Raw genomic sequence first — 19,811 nt, 5'->3', positions numbered from 1 at the left:
GATCTACATAGTAGATCCATGTGATCAGTGTCTTTGCAGCGAGGAGAATGACAGGAAGCTTGTTTACACAAGCTGCCTGACATTCTCCCTCTCCCCCGCCGATCGCCGAGTGGCCGGCGGACATCGGGTCCGCTGGTCACACGCGCGGGGGGGTCCGTGACCACGCGGGAGCGGGAGCGCGCCTCCGGGGGCGCGCGCTCGCTCCCTAGACCCTCACAAGCAAGCAACGTAGCCCTACGTTAGTTTGCCTGTGAGGGGCTGACCGCCGACGTAGATAGTCGTGCGGCGGTCGGCAAGTGGTTAAGAACACAATATATACTGTAAATATTGTAAAGGAACTAAATATTGCTAAATAAAAAATTGCGCTCAACTAAAAAACACTTGTGCAACAATAAATACCTTATATAAAGGCAAAACCAGGTGCATATTATAGTCCAACAATTCGCAGATAACATACAAAATAGCGAATAATCATGTGCAATCATAGACCCATTATAAAGTGGACTAAACCAATAATTACAAAATAAATAAATTAGATAAATGAATAGTCCATAGTGATAACAATGAATGTCCGATTTAAATAGAAAATTTGATGGTGACAGTAATGGCAGCACTTAATAGGTTGTGTACACCTCCACCAAATACACAGGAACACCCGGTGTGCAATCAAGGCTTACCGGATGAAATGGACCCCTTAAATTACAGGGGGTCAATGAAAGCAGACTCAAGACACCGGAGATATAGACACCCGATACCAGGACAGGCACCACTTCCAATATACTCCAAGCAGATCCTCCTTTGATTTCACTAAAACTGGGGATGGACTCTGCGCTCTAAAAAGCATTGGTGGTGGATTGCTCTTCAGGCTACCTCTGTTCTGTTATGTTTAGATTCAGAAAAATAGGAAAGCATGCAGTTAGGGATGCCACCCCATCTCTTTAACTCAGGACACATAATAATTACACAGGTTCTGAGGCTAATATCCAGAGCCTCAGAACCTGTGTAATTATTATATGTCCTGGGTTAAAGAGATGGGGTGGCAACCCTAACTGCATGCTTTCCCATTTTTCTGAATCTAAACATAACAGAACAGATGTAGCCTGAAGAGCAATCCACCACCAATGCTTTTTAGAGCGCAGAGTCCATCCCCAGTTTTAGTGCAATCAAAGGAGGATCTGCTTGGAGTATATTGGAAGTATATTGGAAGTGGTGCTTGTCCTGGTATCGGGTGTCTATATCTCCGGTGTCCTGAGTCTGCTTTCATTGACCCCCTGTAATTTAAGGGGTCCATTTCATCCGGTAAGCCTTGATTGCACACCGGGTGTTCCTGTGTATTTGGTGGAGGTGTACACAACCTATTAAGTGCTGCCATTACTGTCACCATCAAATTTTCTATTTAAATCAGACATTCATTGCTATCACTATGGACTATTCATTTATCTAATTTATTTATTTTGTATTATTGGTTTAGTCCACTTTATAATGGGTCTATGATTGCACATGATTATTCACTATTTTCTATGTTATATGCGTATTGTTGCACTATAATATGCACCTGGTTTTGCCTTTATATAAGGTATTTATTGTAGCACAAGTGTTTTTTAGTTGAGCGCAATTTTTTATTTAGCAATATTTAGTTCCTTTTCATATTTCACATATTCACGTGTTTATTGCAGCTCCTATATTAGGATTTAATCCTGCACTTTTCATGAATTATTTATTTATTTTCACATTCTTTACATTTATAGATATATATCTTTTTATCACTCCCTTTGTGCAGGTTTTTGTTGGCACGAACACCACAAACATTTTTTCTCACTGTAAATATTGTGTCTGTTTTTTTCAGGTTGTACCTTGTATCTGAGCCATCCAATATCTGCAGCTAGCAGCAATTAGTACAGATAAAATGCATCTAACCTATGCCTTACACATTATGCAGCACTATGGAAGATACATGTGGGGAAAACTGTGGGCAAAATGCAGCATACGGGATTTTAAACAAAACTGCATTGGAAAAATTATAACAATGGAAAAACTACAAGCAAATTAGATGCACCTTGCCATAAATAGCATACAGTATATGAATGAGCCATAAACCAGGAATTAAAAAAAAAAAAAAAAAAAGCATGGTCTCCTAACAAGCATGATTATTTTTTCATAAACACAGTAGTTTCTTCACAGAAATAAAGCAACAAGTACAATTCATCATATACATTTTAAATATAAACTATAAAATTCCATATCGCACAGTAAAGACTATAATACAAGTAAAAAGGTTAATAAATTGAGCAGCTAGAGGACTTGAGCCATTCATGAGACTAATGCCCCATACACACGTGCAGATTATCTGCAGACTTTTGTCTGCAGACTTACCAAAACCATATAATATGAGGTCAAACCTAAACACTTTCAATTTGTATGCAATCCGGCAGGCCCTTGCACTACATAGAAAAGGTAAGTCTACAGAAAAAAGTCTGCAGATAATCTGCACTTGTGTATGGGGCATTAGTTGCTAAGCTGGCTATCTTTAAAGTAACAGTAAGGCATGCTACAGACTGCCAAAAAAGTTCCACATCAATGCCACAATGTCCCCTCAGTCTTCTCTAATTTACTTGCTCATGGTACATTGATGTAGGCTATCCAGTCGCTTTAGGATTCCACACAGAACACTGAAATGGATTATGGTTTAAAGAAAACTCAATATAAAAACATAAATGTATGCTTTTGCATGCACTTATAGGTTGATTTACCCATTGCTTTTTTACAATTCCAATGAGAAGACTCCAATGGCAAGGTTACTGCAGTAATCTGTGCTTAAAGCCCCTTCCACATATTCTTAAAGTGTAATTAAACCCAGGCTATGAACAACTTTCATTAAATGCAATATACAGTGGGTAAAATAATTATTTGATCCCCTGCAGGTTTTGTAAGTTTGTCCACTTATAAAGAAATGAAGGGTCTATAATTTTTATCATTGGTGTATTTTAAATGATATTTTAAATGATAGAGACAGAATATCAACCAAAAATCCAGAAAACACACATAAAACAAATACTATAAATTAAGTTTCAGTTCAGTGAGTAAAATAAGTATTTGATCCCCAAGCAAAACCCATTTTATATAGGATTACGTTCTGGAGATAGACTAGCCACTCCATGACCTTAAAGTGCTTCCTCTTGATCCATTCCTTTGTTGCCTTGGCGGTATATTTTGGGTCATTGTTATGGTGGAAACCCCATCCATAAAATCAGTATTAAATAAATCAAGTTTAATTGCTCAGATGTCTGAACAAAATTAAAATTAGTGTCAATCATCTTTGATTCTGCCTACACCATATTAATACACATCTGATGCACAACAAAGATTTATACAGAGCTATAAAACTGTTTTTTGGTATTTATAATTTAATTTGAACTTTTAGTCAGGTGACTGGCATTGTAGAGAGCATACATCAGCAGGGTAATAGAAGACCCCCCCCCCCCAAAACCAAACATCTTACCCTACAGATGTCAAAGAACAGGGAAAGATCAAGTGACCACACAACAGCACTGCAGGAATAAGGTACTTAGGAGCATTTAAAAAACAAAAAAACAAAATACAGTGCCATGATATATACGATTTATGGAATGAATTATGGAAATTAACACTTCTCTGTTTAGTATCACTTTAAAGGCAATGCACAATTCGATTTTCCAAAAATGTTCACCGTTACAGAAGATGCATCGGGGCACTTTACAAACATTGTTTGGCTTCATAATGGCTGTAGCAGCTGTTGGTAAAAGGACTTTTGGTATTCAATTATTTAGAGAGTCTTGAAAACCCTATTGCCCAGATCAGTGGCCTCTAAACTTTTTACTATGAGGGAATCATTGTAAATTTTACAAATATTTGTGGGCTAAAAATAAATAAATAAATCAGTTTTAAAGGGCTCCGTTCACGTATATGTGAATTGGATGAGTTTTGTAGCACATCTTGTTCAAATGACGTGAACCAAAACAGCTTTTTATGGAGATGGTTCACATATATGCGGTGCAGTGGCAGTGCAAATTACCTGTAAATTTAAAGAGGAAGTAAACCCTCCTCTGCAAGTTTTACCTATAGGTAAGCCTATGATAAGGCTTACCTATAGGTACTGTAAAGATCTCCTAAACATGTACCGTTTAGGAGATATTTACCTTAAATGCAGCCAGTGACATCACTGGTGCATGCGCTCTGAAGGAACGGCCGCTGGTGCCGTTCCTTCAGAGCCCCATGCCATGAGCGTCGGCTCCCGCGCGCATGCGCGGAAGTGACGTAATCGCGGGTCCAGCCAATCAGATGGCCAGATGCCTCAAACCCGGAAGAAGGGTGACAGAATATGTCACCCACGAGAGAGATGAGCGGTCGGCGCCTCGAGACTTCATTCTTAGGTAAGTATTTCATAATGAGCTAGTATGCGATGCATACTAGCTCATTATGTGTTTGTCTTTCAGGTTTTTTAAAAAAATAAAATTTGGAGGTTTACAACCTCTTTAAAGAGTCCTGTTTTTTTTCTGAGCAGTGTGGTGCAGTACCCCCACACTTTTTTTTAACTTTTTTTTGCCAGCAAAGTTTTTTTTCTCTTACGTCCTCCGACAGTCGCCGCCTCTTCATATTCGTCACATATGGGGTATTAGACTTTGCTCCGAAGGAGTAGCTAGGCAACAGAATATGTTAACAATAAAGCTTTAACATATCCCACCCTCAAGGGGTGGTCCCCTCAGTCAATACCCTCCTACTTCCTGCAACCATATCCCAGTTTTAATGTCTAGCTTGTCAGGAGTGGCTGGCTCTCTCTGTGCTGGGACTTTCTGTCCCAGACTCTTTCTTCTTTTTAATATTTTGTTTGAGTTTTTCTCTCTACCTTTAATTAGCTGTTATTTTGTCAGCTTTAGTTAGTTCTTCGGACGAAGAGGATCATGCGGACTGGGTCTCGGGCTGATCCCCCTGGTCGCAGGTCGTGGGTCAGTGGCTTCCCAGTCTGCCATCGAGCGTTCAGCCAGGTAACGCTCCTGGCATAGTGAACGACCCATCCCTGTTCGGTGCAGGGATGATTGGTGAGGTGGCTACCTCACTGGACGCTGTGCGGTTTCTTAACCCCCATTTTGTGCGTCTTGAATTGCGACTCTCCCTGCCTCATGTGCAGCGGCTTGTTCGCCTGTGCGGGTCCCCCACGCCATGTGAGGTAAGTGTATCTATGTGGGGACCTGTCTGTCTGGGGGGGTGTCAGTCTGGGACTGTGTAACCTGCCTCTATTCACACTGCTTGTCTCCCTATCTCTCGGCTGCATGCTGTGGGCTGCAAGGGGGGGGGGGGGGGAGCTGTATGACACTGTGTGTGTCAGACTGGGCAGTGTGAGAAGCTGTGTGCTGTGGGGCATGTTTTTTTGGCATGTTTGGGCATATACAGCGATCGCTGCGGCGATCTGACATGTATTCTTATATTGGAATGTAATGTGTGTTTTAATGCACTGTGGAGCGGCGGTTTCGGCGCCAAACGACGCCATTTTGCCTACACCCGCTCCGGCCGCATGGTTTACATGCATGGCGGCCATTTTCTTGTAGCCTCCATAGGCTTACATAGAGCGCCCTGGCAACATCACTTCCTCTTTCCAGGAACACCGATCGAGGCAGCAGCAGCGGCGAGGGTCTCCTCAGGTTTTATCCTTCTGTTCTTGCTATCCATTGCCTGTGTTCAGTTTGCATATTCCCTGTGGGGGTCTCATTGTGCTTGAGTGTGGTGCGGTGGGCTGCGCTTGCCGCGCTTGCTAAAAAGGGGCAGTTAACCCTTGGTTGTCTGGCATTACAGGGGCAATGGATTCTCAGGAGGGCAAATTTCCTACAGTATTGGTGGAAAGCCAGGGGACCGCTGTTTCCCCCCCAGGGGGGGATTTAGCCACTATTGTGGCTGGCCTTGCTGCTCAGGTGCAAATGCTGGTGGCTGCTCAATCTACTAAAAGGCCCAGAGTTGCTCTTTCCTCTGATTCTGAGGGTGAAGGTGATGGGGCTGTTCTGGCAGGGGCCTCCTTATCGGGGTCCCGCTCCTCTCTTGATCTAGTGGGGTCTGAGGTGGAGGCTGAAGTTGAGGGGGTCGATAATTCTCCCCCTGGCTCGCCTGAAGAGCTTGCAATCATGGATGAGTTGATTGCTTCCATTAAGCAAACGCTGCGTTTGCAGGACGAAGTGTGTCCCCCCGCTGCCTTGGCGGCTTATGGGACGCAGAGAAAACGCAGGACGCCGCAGGTTTTTCCCTGCAATGCTGATTTTCAGCGCGCTGTTAAGGATCAATGGCGCGATCTGCGCAAACCTTTTGCGGTACCAAGTAAATTCAAGCTGCGTTATCCTTTTTCGCCTGCCACTGATGAAAGGTGGTGTGTGCCTCCACCAGTGGATCATGCAATTGCGGTTTTGAACAAAGCCACTGCGATTCCTGCAGAGGGTTCCCCTGTTTTCCGTGATGCCACGGATAGGAGACTGGAGTCTCTTGCCCGTCATACTTATTCTGTTACGGGTTCTATGCTTAAGGCTCTGTTTGCTTCTCTCATGGCGGCCCAGGCGATCGCAAGTTGGACGCAGATGCTTAGGCGCGTCCTAGTGGCCGATTCGGCCTCGCCGGCGACCCTGGATATGGTGGATCAGATCCACCAGGGTGTCATGTATCTGTGTGATGCGGACCTGGACCTGATTCCGTTGGCTGCACGTGTGCACAGCGTGGCGGTGTTGTCTCGCCGCCTGGTTTGGTTAAAATGTTGGTCGGTGGACCAATCTTCACGTAAGACCTTAGCCAATCTGCCTTATGATGGGTCTCGCCTTTTTGGGGAGTCCCTGGATGTGTTGATTAAGGGGATCACCGGGGGTAAGAGCACTCTCTTGCCCCATTTCCCCAAGGCTAAGGGGGCTTCTGGGAAGAAGCATGCAAATTTTCGGCCCCCTCAGGGGTCCTTTCGTGCCTTTCGGCCGCACTACAAGGGCAAACCGTTCAAAGGTCAAGGCTCTCAGAAGAAGCCCTGGTCTGGGAAACAGAAGTCCGGCCAATCCGGACCTGCAGCCCATAACAGTTCGGCCTGAAGGGGCGCCCTCACCCAGTTTTGGGGTGGGGGGACGCTTGCTCGGTTTTCTTCAGCCCTGGTTGGCCCGTGTGCGGGACAGATGGGTTCTGGAAATCGTTCGATCTGGTTACAAGATCGAGTTTCTCTCTCGGCCGGAGAGCAGATTTTTTCCCTCAAATCTTCAACTGTCTCCAGAGCGCCTGCGGGACCTGCACCTGGCGGTGCGGGACCTGAGGGCTCAGGGAGTGGTGGTTCCGGTGCCTCATCGGGACAGGTTTCGGGGGTTTTATTCCAATCTGTTCACCGTGCCCAGAAAGGAGGGCAAGGTTCGTCCGATTCTGGACTTGAAGGCTCTGAACCGCTCTGTGCGGGTTCGCAAGTTCCGCATGGAATCCCTGCGGTCGGTGGTGGCTGCCCTGGTTCTGGGGGAATTCATGGCCTCCATCGATTTGAAGGATGCGTACCTTCACATCCCCATATTCGAGGGTCATCAGAGGTACCTTCGATTTGCCATTGCGGAGGATCACTACCAGTTCGTGGCGTTGCCCTTTGGCCTCGCCTCGGCTCCGCGGGTCTTCACCAAGGTGCTTGCACCGGTTCTGGCATTATTGAGGGCCCAGGGCGTTTCTGTCCTGGGGTATCTGGACGACATTCTGGTTCGGTCTGCGACCAGACAGGGTCTGGAGGAGGACCTGTCTGTCACAATGCAAACTCTGCAGGAGTTTGGTTGGACGATAAATTTTCCAAAGTCGACACTGAGTCCGTCGGTTCGTCTCCCCTATCTGGGAATGATACTGGACTCGGTGCAGGCGAAGGTCTTCCTGCCGGAAGACAAACTCAGGACTCTCCGGGAGGAAGTCAGGTCCCTCAGGGACGTTCCGAACTCGTCTCTGCGGACGTGTATGAGATGTCTGGGATTGATGGTCTCGGCCTTCGAGGCGATTCCTTTCGCACAGTTTCACACGCGGGGTCTCCAAGCGGAGATCCTGTCCAGGTGGGACGGGCGACCTCAATCTCTGGATCTTCAAATCTCGTTGAGTCTTCGCACCAGGGAAGACCTTCTGTGGTGGCTCCAGTCCCCGTTGGTGTCCGGGGGCAAGTCGTTTCGTCCGATCTCGTGGACGGTAATCACCACGGATGCCAGCCTGTCGGGCTGGGGTGGAGTTCTGGGCGTTCTGTCCGCTCAGGGGACTTGGTCGGAGGGGGAGTCTTCCCTTCCGATCAACATTCTGGAATTGCGTGCGATAAATCTCTGTCTTCATCGCTGGACGGACCGGCTGCAGGGTTGCCCGGTTCGGGTGCAGACAGACAATGCCACGGCGGTGGCCTACATCAACCACCAAGGGGGCACCAGGAGTGCCCGAGCGGCTCGAGAAGTGGCCGACATTCTGTCTTGGGCCGAGACTCATGTCCCGGCGATAACGGCGGTTCACATTCCGGGAGTGGAGAACTGGCAGGCGGACTATCTGAGTCGCCAGACCCTGGATCAGGGGGAATGGTCTCTCCATCCGGCTGTCTTCCAGACGTTGTGCGCGAAGTGGGGTCTTCCAGATGTGGACCTGTTCGCGTCTCGCCTCAACAACAAGGTGAGGAGGTTCGTGGCAAGGACGCGCGACCCTCGGGCAGACGCGTCGGACGCGTTAGTGGCCCCGTGGCATCAGTACAGGCTGATGTACGCGTTTCCACCGATTCAGTTGCTGTCCAGGTTCCTTCGCAGGTTACACTCGGAACGCAACACGGTGATTCTTGTGGCACCGGACTGGCCTCGCCGGTCCTGGTACGCAGACCTCGTGAATCTGGCGGTCGACGCCCCGTGGCGTCTGCCTCTTCGAGACGATCTACTGTCTCAAGGACCGATATACCATCCTGCTTTACAGTCGCTGGCTTTGACGGCCTGGCTGTTGAGACCGAGGTCCTGAAGGAGAGGGGTCTCTCTCCGGAGGTCGTTCATGCTTTAATCAACGCGAGGAAGTCTTCCTCGGGGAAGGTTTATTACCGTACTTGGAAGGCCTATTTTGCCTGGTGTGAGTCCAAGGGGTTTTCACCCCGCACGTACTCGGTGTCCCGTGTGCTGTCTTTCCTTCAAACGGGGGTTGATCAGCGTTTGGCGCTGGCTACGATAAAGGGTCAGGTGTCTGCTCTGGCCGTTCTGTTTCAACGTCCCGTGGCTTCCAACCCCTTGGTTGGCACCTTTGTTCAGGGTGTGCGGCATCTGGTTCCCCCGAGGCGGGATCCTCTGCCCCCTTGGGACTTGAATCTCGTTCTCTCTGTGTTACAACGTGCTCCTTTTGAACAGATCAGGGAGATCTCGTTGTCTATGTTGTCCAAAAAGGTCGCCTTTTTGGTGGCGATCACTTCGGCTCGCAGAGTGTCGGAACTGGCGGCTTTGTCCTGCAAGTCTCCGTACCTGGTTATTCATTTGGATAAGGTGGTCTTGCGACCTAATCCTTCTTTTCTGCCGAAACGAGTTTCAGAATTCCATCTTAATGAGGATATTGTCTTGCCTTCGTTGTGCACGAAGCCTAAACATCCAAAGGAGGTGAGATTGCACTCTCTGGATGTTGTTCGGGCGATAAGGGTTTACCTTAAATCGACTGAGTCTTTTCGAAAGACGGACTCCTTGTTTGTTCTTCCAGAGGGTCCTCGGAAGGGCATGGCGGCTTCGGCCTCTACCATCGCCAAATGGATCAGGCAGACCATTGAACAGGCCTATGCTTTGCAGGGGAAGGTTCCCCCTGTGCCTGTGAAGGCGCACTCTACTAGATCTCTGAGTACGTCTTGGGCCTGTCGTCATGGGGCTTCTGTAGCCCAGGTGTGTAAGGCGGCGACTTGGTCGACCGTGCACACTTTCACAAAATTCTACAAAGTAGATGTTCAGGCATCGGCGGATGCTTCCTTTGGCCGCAAGGTTCTTAGTGCGGCTGTTCCCTAGGGTCCCTTGTTGGGGACTCCTGGCGGTTGGGATAAGTTTTGTATCCCCTGGTTTTTTTGTCTTTTCCTGGGTTGTTGCTCCTGTTGAGCACTTATTTTTGCTGTTGCCCAGCTGGTTTTCTTCCTTTGGTAAGGTTCCTTTCTTTGATGTGGAGACTGCGTTGCCTTTCGGCGCGGATGCGTTTCCCACCCCTCATGTTTGCACTGCTTTGGGACGTCCCCATATGTGACGAATATGAAGAGGCGGCGACTGTCGGAGGACGTAAGAGAAAACGGAATTTTTGTAAAATCTTACCTGTAAAATTCCTTTCTCTGAGTCCTCCGACAGTCGCCGCCCCCGCCCCTCTTTTGGGGTTTGATTGTATACTCTACTGCTATTCCACTAAAACTGAGATATGGTTGCAGGAAGTAGGAGGGTATTGACTGAGGCGACCACCCCTTGAGGGTGGGATATGTTAAAGCTTTACTGTTAACATATTCTGTTGCCTAGCTACTCCTTCGGAGCAAAGTCCAATACCCCATATGTGACGAATATGAAGAGGCGGCGACTGTCGGAGGACTCAGAGAAAGGAATTTTACAGGTAAGATTTTACAAAAATTCCGTTTTTTTTTAACATTCAGTTCTCAATGGGGAGCATGCGCTCTGAAGGTCCTTGTCGGAAAGTGAAACTCCAGCGCGCATGTGTGGGAGTGACGTCATCGCAGCTCCGGCCACTCACAGCGCTGGACGGTGCCCTCAGCGTTCTCCAGACGACCGTGTCGGGGCATTCTAAGGTAAGTATTTCAAAATGAGCGATGCATACTAGCTCATTATGTCTTTGTCCTGCAGGGTTTGTTTTTTGTTTTTTTCTCGAGGATACAACAGCTTTAAAGACACCAGTGGCTGCCGGCTCCAAAAATTTGCATCTGAACCACATCTAAATCGCAGCTGAATCATTGAACAGCTGCTTTGGAAATTGCACCAGACATGTGTGAACCTAGCCTAAATAAATGAACCATAAATTAATGAATACGTTTTACTAGGATCTATCTTTTTTACATTGGCATGATATGATCCACAACAAATGAGAAAGAACAAAAGTAAACCAAAGCCAAGTCCCATCTTACATCAGAGTTCCCATTAGAGCCCCCCACCTGCATAAAGGTCTCTATCAGAGCCCCCCCTAAATCAGAGTCCATCTTTGGAGTCCCCCCTTACATCAGGGTCCCCATCTGAGCCTCCCTTGCATCAGGTTTCCACAGAAGCCCCATTTAGAGTCTACCATACCAGTCCCACCACCATCAAAGCCCCCCTATACATCATAGTCTACCTTAGGAGTCCCTCCTTATTACATCAGGGCTGGATGAAATCCTATGACAGGCTGGGGCCATAGTTTGGAGGCTCCTGGCCCAGGGAATTATATTATACAAATCTTGACTAGAGTTCCGAGGAATAAGCTTGGTTTCCCCCTTGCCTCTGGCTTCAGGGGTGACCAGGATTTAAGGAGAAGAAATCACAAGTGGGCTTAAACAAGAGTCCTAATAGTCAATGATTATTCTAACCATGTGGAGTATCAGGCCGTTCTTCTTCTTCAACAGCCTAACAGTGTTCCTTAACCAGGATGCTGTGAAACCCGAAGGCTTCTTCCAAGGTTGCCAGGGGCTACCTGAGCAGTGGTGGACTGATCTCCAGCCTACACTGACCATCAATGCAAGGGGGCAGTTTTCCACTAACCTCCAATGCAAGGGGTCATTCTACATTGACCACTAATGTTAATAGTACACCACAATTTTTACTTTACACTTTTCTTCTCAGCAGGTATTATTCATTATAAGTTGTTATGGAAAATTTTGTAGGGGGTTGGTAACAAGGTGGTCTGTCTGGCTGTAACATACACGATGCAATTCTTTGTTTAATTACAAATTTAAAAGGTTATTGAATTTATTGCACTAATGTACCATGAGCTGTAAGGTATAATTCTTTAGGATCCTATAAGTTGCATGACATGTCAAAATCAATGGTTCCCTATGAGAGCCGCCTTAACTGGTCTGACTTGTGTGGGCCCGACTTTAAAAATGCTTCCTGCACTACATTGGTCCGACTTGGGCATGATTTCAGCCCATTGATTTGAATGGAAGTCGTGATCATCATCTTAAGTGATTCAACTTGTGGGATGCGACTTGTGCATTGAGGATCTTGAGGGAGAATCCCATACGAAAACTGAAAAAAAAAAAAGCAGACCCCCCCCAATCCATACTAGACCCTTACCCAAACATGCAGCTTGGTAGGCCAGGAAGGAGGGAGGGCGAGCGAGTGGGGGCATTTTCTAACAGCCGCGGGCGGTGGTTCAGGTGCTCCAGATCCCGGCCCCCTCCTATGTGAATGAGTATGGGGTATATTGTACCCCTACCCATTCACCCCAAAAAAAGCAGTGTAGTGTAACTAAAATCAAGAGACAGTTTTTGACAAGTCCTTTATTAAAAGTGAAGAATGGCCCCCCTCATAGCTCCAATGTGTCTTCTTCCTCCAGTCTTCTCCCTCCAGTGCTGTGTTCTTCCTCCGGTCCTCTCCCTCCAGTGCTGTCCTCTCCGCCACTGCTATCTTCTGCTATCTTCTCAGCCGCTTCTATCTTCTCCACTTCCAAACCAGTCCTCCATTGCTGGCTGCCTCCATTGTGTTGGCTCCTGCTGTCTGCCATTCTTATATAGCAATGGAGCATGGCCATCCGGTGACATCACCATGAGACTCCACCCCTTGGGACGCCCCATGGCTATATAAGAATTGGCACACAATGGAGGCAGCCAGCATTGGAAGAGGACCAGGTTGGCAGCGGAGAAGACAGCACTGGAAGAAAAGACAGCACCGGAGAGAGAAAACCAGAGGAAGAACACAGCACCGAAGGAAGAACACAGCATCAGAGGGAGAAGACCGGAGGGAGAACACAGCACCGGAGGGAGAAGACCAGAGGAAGAAGACACATTGGAGCTACGATGAGGGACATTCTTCAATTTTAGGAAAGGACTTGTCAAAAATCGTCTCTTGATTTTATTTAGGCTACATCGCTTTTTTTTGGGGTGAATGGGTAGGGGTACAATATACCCCATACTCATTCACATGGGGGAGGGGGGAATCCAGAGGCCCCCTTGGTAAAGGGGTTGTCGGGAAGAGGCCCTTGTCCTCATCAACATGGGACAAGGTGCTTTGGGGTGGGGGGCACAAAGCCCCCTCTGCTCCAAATCAGCCAGCCCCCCATGTTGAGGGCTTGTGGCCTGGTATGGTCCAGGAGGGGGGACTCACTTATACCCCTCATTTCTTGACCTGCCGAGCTGCAGGCTCACATAAAGTTCTGGTTTGGATTTTGGTGGGGGCCCCACGGGGGGTTTTTTTTTTTTTTTTACTTTTGTGGCGTGGGGTTTCCCCTTTCAAAATCCATACCAGACCCTTATCCGAGCATGCAGCGCCCCAACACCATACCAGACTGAAGGGTCTGGTATGGTGTTGGGGGGAGGGGGCGGCCACACCATTTTATTTTTGTTTTATTTGGTGTAGGGTTCCTCTTCAAGATTCATACCAGACTAAAAAGGACCCGATGTGGTCGGATCAAAGTCAGATCATGTTCACTGAATTTGCATGGAAGTCAGACATTAAGTAGCAGGGCAAAAGGCAGATCGGAAGTCATACTACTTTCGTGTCAGAGCAGTGTTAACAAAGCCTTCTAGCGGGGGTGGTCCAAGACCTGGAAATTTTTTCAAGGGTACCTCAGGTTAAAAAAAATAAAAAAGGTTGACAAATTCTGGCCTGGTGTCAAACATTGCTTTCTCACAAGATGCAATGGTTGATGTCTTCTTAATCCTATATCAACAGGTCCCTTTTAAAATGTACTTGCTAGAGCTCAGAGATAGGTTGGAACCATAGCAGACCTAAGAGGTCTGTCTTGCTGCACAATACAGTGAGTTACAGATTACTGAATTTGACAGCAAAAATAACGGCAAAGTTACTGTTTACACAAGTAGGATTTATTTTCACTGCAGCTTAGTCTGCTTAAACCGTTTTCTCAAAACATGAATCTTTTGTTATACACTTAAAGTGTGAACTTCTCAGAATAAAATGCTGGAATATAACTGGATTTGTTTTCATTTTAATGAAGTCTCTTTGGACTGACTCTGAAATGTCTGTCTAACATCTAATAGTGAATTCCCACTATATATAGGAATACTGCATCAAAATGTAAGCCCTTAGAAAGCCCCAGAAATCATGTTCCACAAAATAGATCCATTGTCTGTTTATGGGATCAAAACAGGGATAAAATAGAGAACACTTTAGGCTGCATTCAAATGCATATATCCTACGTGCTGCATTATTGGTGTCGTTTCCAGGAAAGCACACCTTTAATATGGCAAGCATGTATAACACAGAGTTGGGAATATAGCCTTAAATTCATCCTATATCCAGCCATTTTTTCCCAAAATGTGAAGTTCCAACCATAGCTGTCATGTTGTGTTGCACAGTCCTTGTGCATGTTTGTTTGTAAAATTAAGAATTTTGGTTTCATATCAGCCCACAATACCCTGCAGTTTTTTTGCACATTACGATTACAAATCAAATTAAAAGCTATTGGTCAGACATAACTTTGGCTCTGAGTGAGTAAGGGCTCTTTCACACGGGCGATCCGATCAGATCCGCCTGTCAGTTTTTTAGGCGGATCTGATCCTCCATGCAGCTCTATGGGGCAGCGGGTGTCAGCGGAGACACCTCCGCTGACACTCGCTGCCATCCGCATCCGATCCTGTGCTTGAAATCTGGACGGATGGAAACCCTATTTTTCCATCCGTTCAGTAATTGGAGCGGATCGGATCTGATGAGAGCGGACAAGCGGTCCGCTCTCATCCGATCCCCCATAGAGGGCAGCGGGGGCTGAGACACCTCCCTCTCCGCTCTGCAAGCGGAGACGGAGCTGTCATCCGCCCGGCTCAGCGGGGATCGCGGGTCGATCCCCGCTGAGCAACACGGATCCGCCTACGGAGCGGACCGTGTGAAAGAGCCCTTAGGGGAAAAAAATTAGCAATATATTGTTTAATTAGACAGGAGACCCACATAGTGGTATAAATGCTGCACACCCCAAATATTGTACAAGAAATAAATAGAAAATCCTCCAGGGTTTTTTTATGCAGAATAAAACAATAAATAGAACAATTCCCAAATGGTTTAAAAAAATCTATATATTTTTTATTGTTACAAATGTTAATAACCTACATAGATTAAAATATGACCTCTGGCCCCAATATGATACAGAAAAAAGGTGACAACCCTGATAGAGGCAGGTATGAGGAATTTCCACATTTTTAACAATTGTAACAATAACAAAAATTCATTTTTCTTTAACTATTGGAGAATTATTCAATTTATTGTCTTTTGCTGCTAAAGAAAACCCTGGGGGTTTCCATATATTTTTTAATTTACATTTATATTTACAAGTTTTATAAAATAATGCAGAAAATGTAGCACTCGTGATTATTAACTATAAGCAAAGGTGCTTGCTAACCCCTAATTCAAAAAACTGTAGAAGGACTTTGCAATCACTGATGAGTCAGATATTTAGGGAGAGATAAAGCATTAAAGTAAAAGGACACAGAAAAAAGCAGAGAAAAGAAAGGTACTTACACTTCTACAGCAGAGAGTCTCCAAGCAGCAAGAAGAAAGTGGACAGAGTATGAATAAAAAAAGAAATGAGAGAAAAAAAGCACATTTCTAAGAAAGTAAGTTGGGAAAAATAGGTTACAGCAAAATAAACAAAAGGACTGGTCAAGTTAGAGAAAGAAGAGGAAACATAGTAATAGACTCTTCTGCTCATCACACTTTAATTAGCAAATTCCTCCATCCATAACAAGTAAAACGATCCTGCTCTAACACAGTTGTCTAGCCATTACAATTTGGCCCTTGTCAAAGTCGCTCAAATCCTTAAGCTTGCCTTTTTTTTGTTCATTTAATCACATCAACTTCAGGGACATAATCAATTGCTGCCTAATATATATATATATATATATATATATATATATATATATATATATATATCCCACCCATTTTCAGATGCCATTGTAATGAGATAATCAATGTCATTCACTTCACCAGTAAGTGATCATAATGTTTTGGCTGTTCGATTATTTTATATATATATATATATATATATATATATATATATATACACACTGTATATACATACTTATATGCTCACACATTCACCACAGAATAAACATAATTTGCCAGATAATCATCTTGGGTGCATATACCTTAACTTGGTTAACCACAAAGTAATGGGGATGGTTTAGTATATTTTTTTTACATTTGATTAAATGTCTATATATTGGTAAATATTTGATTGCATCACTAAATTGTAAGTTTGGTAAAATCTACTGAATATGTATAAATAGTTCTAGATTATTTCTTAAATAATGAAATTACAAAATCGGACACAAATCTGTGTCAAAAATTAACTAAAAAAATGACCTATTAAAATAGAATCTGAAACAATTACAAGCAAATTACACTTTCCAAAGATAGTGATAGATGCATATTAAACATTGTTGGTAGTTCCATAATGCATTTTTTAATTTTTTTTTTCTTTTTTTTTTACAATATTGATGCTTTACTACTGATCAAAGTCTAAATTAAGCTTCTTTCTGACATTGCATAAAGACATAAGCAGCGTAAAACGGAGCTTGATTACATGGGTACACTGAGGATTCATAATATCCCTTATATTATACACCAGTGTCTAGGAAATATATATATATTACCAAGAGTCTTGAACTGGGAACAAGGGCATAGACTATATGAGGTAGGTTTATTAAATAACGAGACTAATTCCACCTAGTAAACGAAGCAGTCAGAACCAGTTATAACTGCATGCGTTGTGACCTTGAACATGTTTGAACCTGCATGACAAGCAGCAACACTCCATGACGTTCAGTTGATTGTCGTCATTTAGTTTGGTTGTGTGTTCTATAGTGTGCCAAATTTTTTTTTATTTTTGAATTACCGTAAAATCAATTCCTCTGATTTTCATTGACGGACACAGCTCCTGATCTTCTTAACCATTGGGTTATACTGCCCCCTACAGGAGTAGGACACCAAACAGTAAAAAAGTCTGGCTACACCTATGGGCAGTCCCGGGGGGTATACTCCCTCTCTCTGCTATAGGTACTCAGTTTTGTTACAAGTAGTGTCAGAAGAACTACAACTCCACAGAGAGGTGGGTGCTGTGTCCGTCAATAAACATCAGAGAAATGGATTTTACGGTAAGTCAAAAACCCAATTTTTTCTTTCGTTCATTGACAGACACAGCTACTAATCTTCTTAACCATTAGGACGTCCCAAAGCAGTGTTAAACATGAGGGGTGGGAACAGCGAAAAACAAATTCCCAAAGCTAACGATAGCCAACCAGGTAAACAGGAGCTCCACCAAAACAGCTGGAGCTCACCTTAAAACAAACACAATACACCCTCAAAAGAGGACCATGTCCTCTAAACAGCAGTCTGCAAAACCTTGCGGCCAAAGGAAGCATCCGCAGATGCCAACACATCCACTTCATAGAACATTGTGAAAGTGTGCACTGATGACCAGGTGGCTGACTTGCAAACCTGCGTCACTGATGCCTGATGACGGAAGGCCCAGGAGGCACTGAGGCCCGAGTAGAGTGCACCTTGACAGGGAAAGGAGGAACCTGACCCTTGATGGAATAGGCCTGAATCACTGTATGTCTGATCAACTCGGAAATGGTCACAGAGGAACCGTACTACCCTTTCCAAGGTCCATCCATAAGCACAAATAGTGGGTCTGATTTCCTAAAAGATTCCGTAGCTGCCAGGTAAACCCTTATCGCCTGGTCCACATCCAAGGCATGCAAAGCATTTTCCTTCAGATGTTTTGGCCTGGGACTCAGGGAAGGCAACACAATGTCTTCATTCAAATGAAAATCAGAGACAACCTGAGGAAAGAACGACAGGCAGGAGCGAAGTACCACCTTATCTCTGTGAAACACCAAGTAAGGTGAACGACAAGGTAAAGCTGCCAATTCCGACACCCTGCGTACAGAGGTGAAAGCCACCAAAAATGCCATCTTCTGGGACAGCGTAAGCAGGGGAATCTGCCAGAGATTTTTAAAAGGAGACTCCTGGAGGACAGAGCACCAAATTGAGGTCCCAAGGCGGCAACAGAGACCGCACTGGAGGCCTAACTCCCTGAAGAAAAGTACACACCAAGAAGAATGTGGCCATGGGCCATTGAAAGAAGACCGCTAAGGCGTCGACACCTGACCCTTAACAGTACTCAAGTCTAGTTTCTGCTCAACCCCCCCGTTGAAGGAAGGTTAACATGCGAGCCACCGAAAAAAGAGCGAGGATGAACCCCAAGAAACTCACACCACACAATGTACGTCTTCCACATATGATGGTAGACCTTCCCAGAAGTAGATTTCCTAGCTTTTAACAGCATTGGAATCACAGACTCAGACAAACCTCTATCCATCAGCCCTGGCATTCAACAGCCAAGCCGTCAAAGCCAGCGACTGTAAAGCAGGATGGAAGATTGGTCCTTGGGACAGCAGATCCTCCCTAAGAGGAAGCTTACAAGGAATGTCAGCAACCAGCCACCCCAGATCGGCATACCAAGCCCAGTGAGGCCAATCCGGTGCCACTAAGAGGACCAGAATCCCCTCTGCCTCGATCCTGCGTAGAAGTGTTGGCAGAAGCTTGAGAGGAGGGAAGGCCTAATTCAGACGATACTGACCCCAAGGGGCCACCAGAGCATCTGTGGCATCCGCCAGAGGATCCCGTGACTGAGCCACAAACCTCTGCACATTTCTGTTGAGGCGGGACGCCAACAGATCCACCACGGGGATGCCCCACTGGAGACACAACTGATGAAACACCTCCGGATGAAGGGACCACTCCCCTTGGTCCAACACCTGCAGACTGAGGTAACACGCCTGACAGTTTTCCACCCAGGGAATGTGTACAGCGGAGAGGGCTGGAACGAACCATTCTGCCCACCTTAGAATGCCAGCTACCTCCAGAGCCGCCAGGACACTTCTTGTGCCCCCCTGGTGATTGACATAAGTCACGGCCGTGGCATTGTCTGATTAAATGCGCATTGGACTTTCCCGAAGATGATCCATCCAATGTTCCAGGCACAGTCTGATTGCTCGGAGTACCAAGACATTGATCGGTAGTCTGGACTCTCAGTGTGCAGACCCTTCTGAGCAGTAATTTTGCCAAGGACACCTCCCAAGCCGGACAGGCTGGCATCCGTGGTGAACACTGTTCAATGCAAGGGGAGGAAGGATTTGCCCAGCTGAAGTACAAAGCCACCATATCGGGGACTCTTTCGTTTCCCGGCTCAGCCGGATCTGATTGTCCAGAGACTGCGGATTCTTGTCCCATTTGGCCAGAATCTCCCTTGCAGGGACTTTCGTATGGAACTGTGCAAACAGAACCTCCTCGAAGGTAGACACCATCAGGCCCAGCACCCACATGCAAGTCCGGGGGATTACCCTCTGCTGGACAGCAGGAGACGAATTACATCCTGCAGTTTCTGGAGTATGTCTAGAGGAAGGAGCACTCTGGCTAAGGCTGAGTCAAGAGTCAGACCCAGACAGTCAAGCTTTGTGGACAGAACCAGAACAGGCTTCTGAAAATTCAGAATCCAGCCAAACACCTTCAAGCTCGTATGGTGATATCCAGGTTTTCCACCAGAGCAGTAGGAGACTTCGCTCGCAGAAGGAGGTAGTCCAAGTAGCCCAGTACTGATCCCCCACTGGCGTAACAGTGCTAGCACCA

The 19,811-nt window shown here is 46.0% G+C and overlaps 1 protein-coding gene across 2 annotated transcripts in view; it reads right to left on the bottom strand.

The window, feature by feature from the left end:
- Positions 1 to 19,811, bottom strand: part of CARMIL1 (capping protein regulator and myosin 1 linker 1) — a 477,665-nt gene that overhangs the window by 69,211 nt on the left and 388,643 nt on the right. Inside the window, exon 30 of one of the 2 annotated variants that reach the window (XM_082259259.1) lies at positions 15,639 to 15,656. The exons of the other annotated variant lie outside the window; for it this stretch is intronic. Coding sequence (XP_082115385.1) covers positions 15,639 to 15,656 — 18 coding nt within the window. The remainder of the gene's footprint in view (positions 1 to 15,638; positions 15,657 to 19,811) is intronic. 2 annotated transcript variants of the gene reach the window in all.

This window comes from Pelophylax lessonae (assembly GCF_965119305.1).
Source record: "Pelophylax lessonae genome assembly, chromosome: 5".
Classification (NCBI taxonomy): domain Eukaryota; kingdom Metazoa; phylum Chordata; class Amphibia; order Anura; family Ranidae; genus Pelophylax; species Pelophylax lessonae.
The sequence above is the reverse complement of the archived record's forward strand: the minus strand, read 5'-3'. Positions and strand labels throughout refer to the sequence as shown.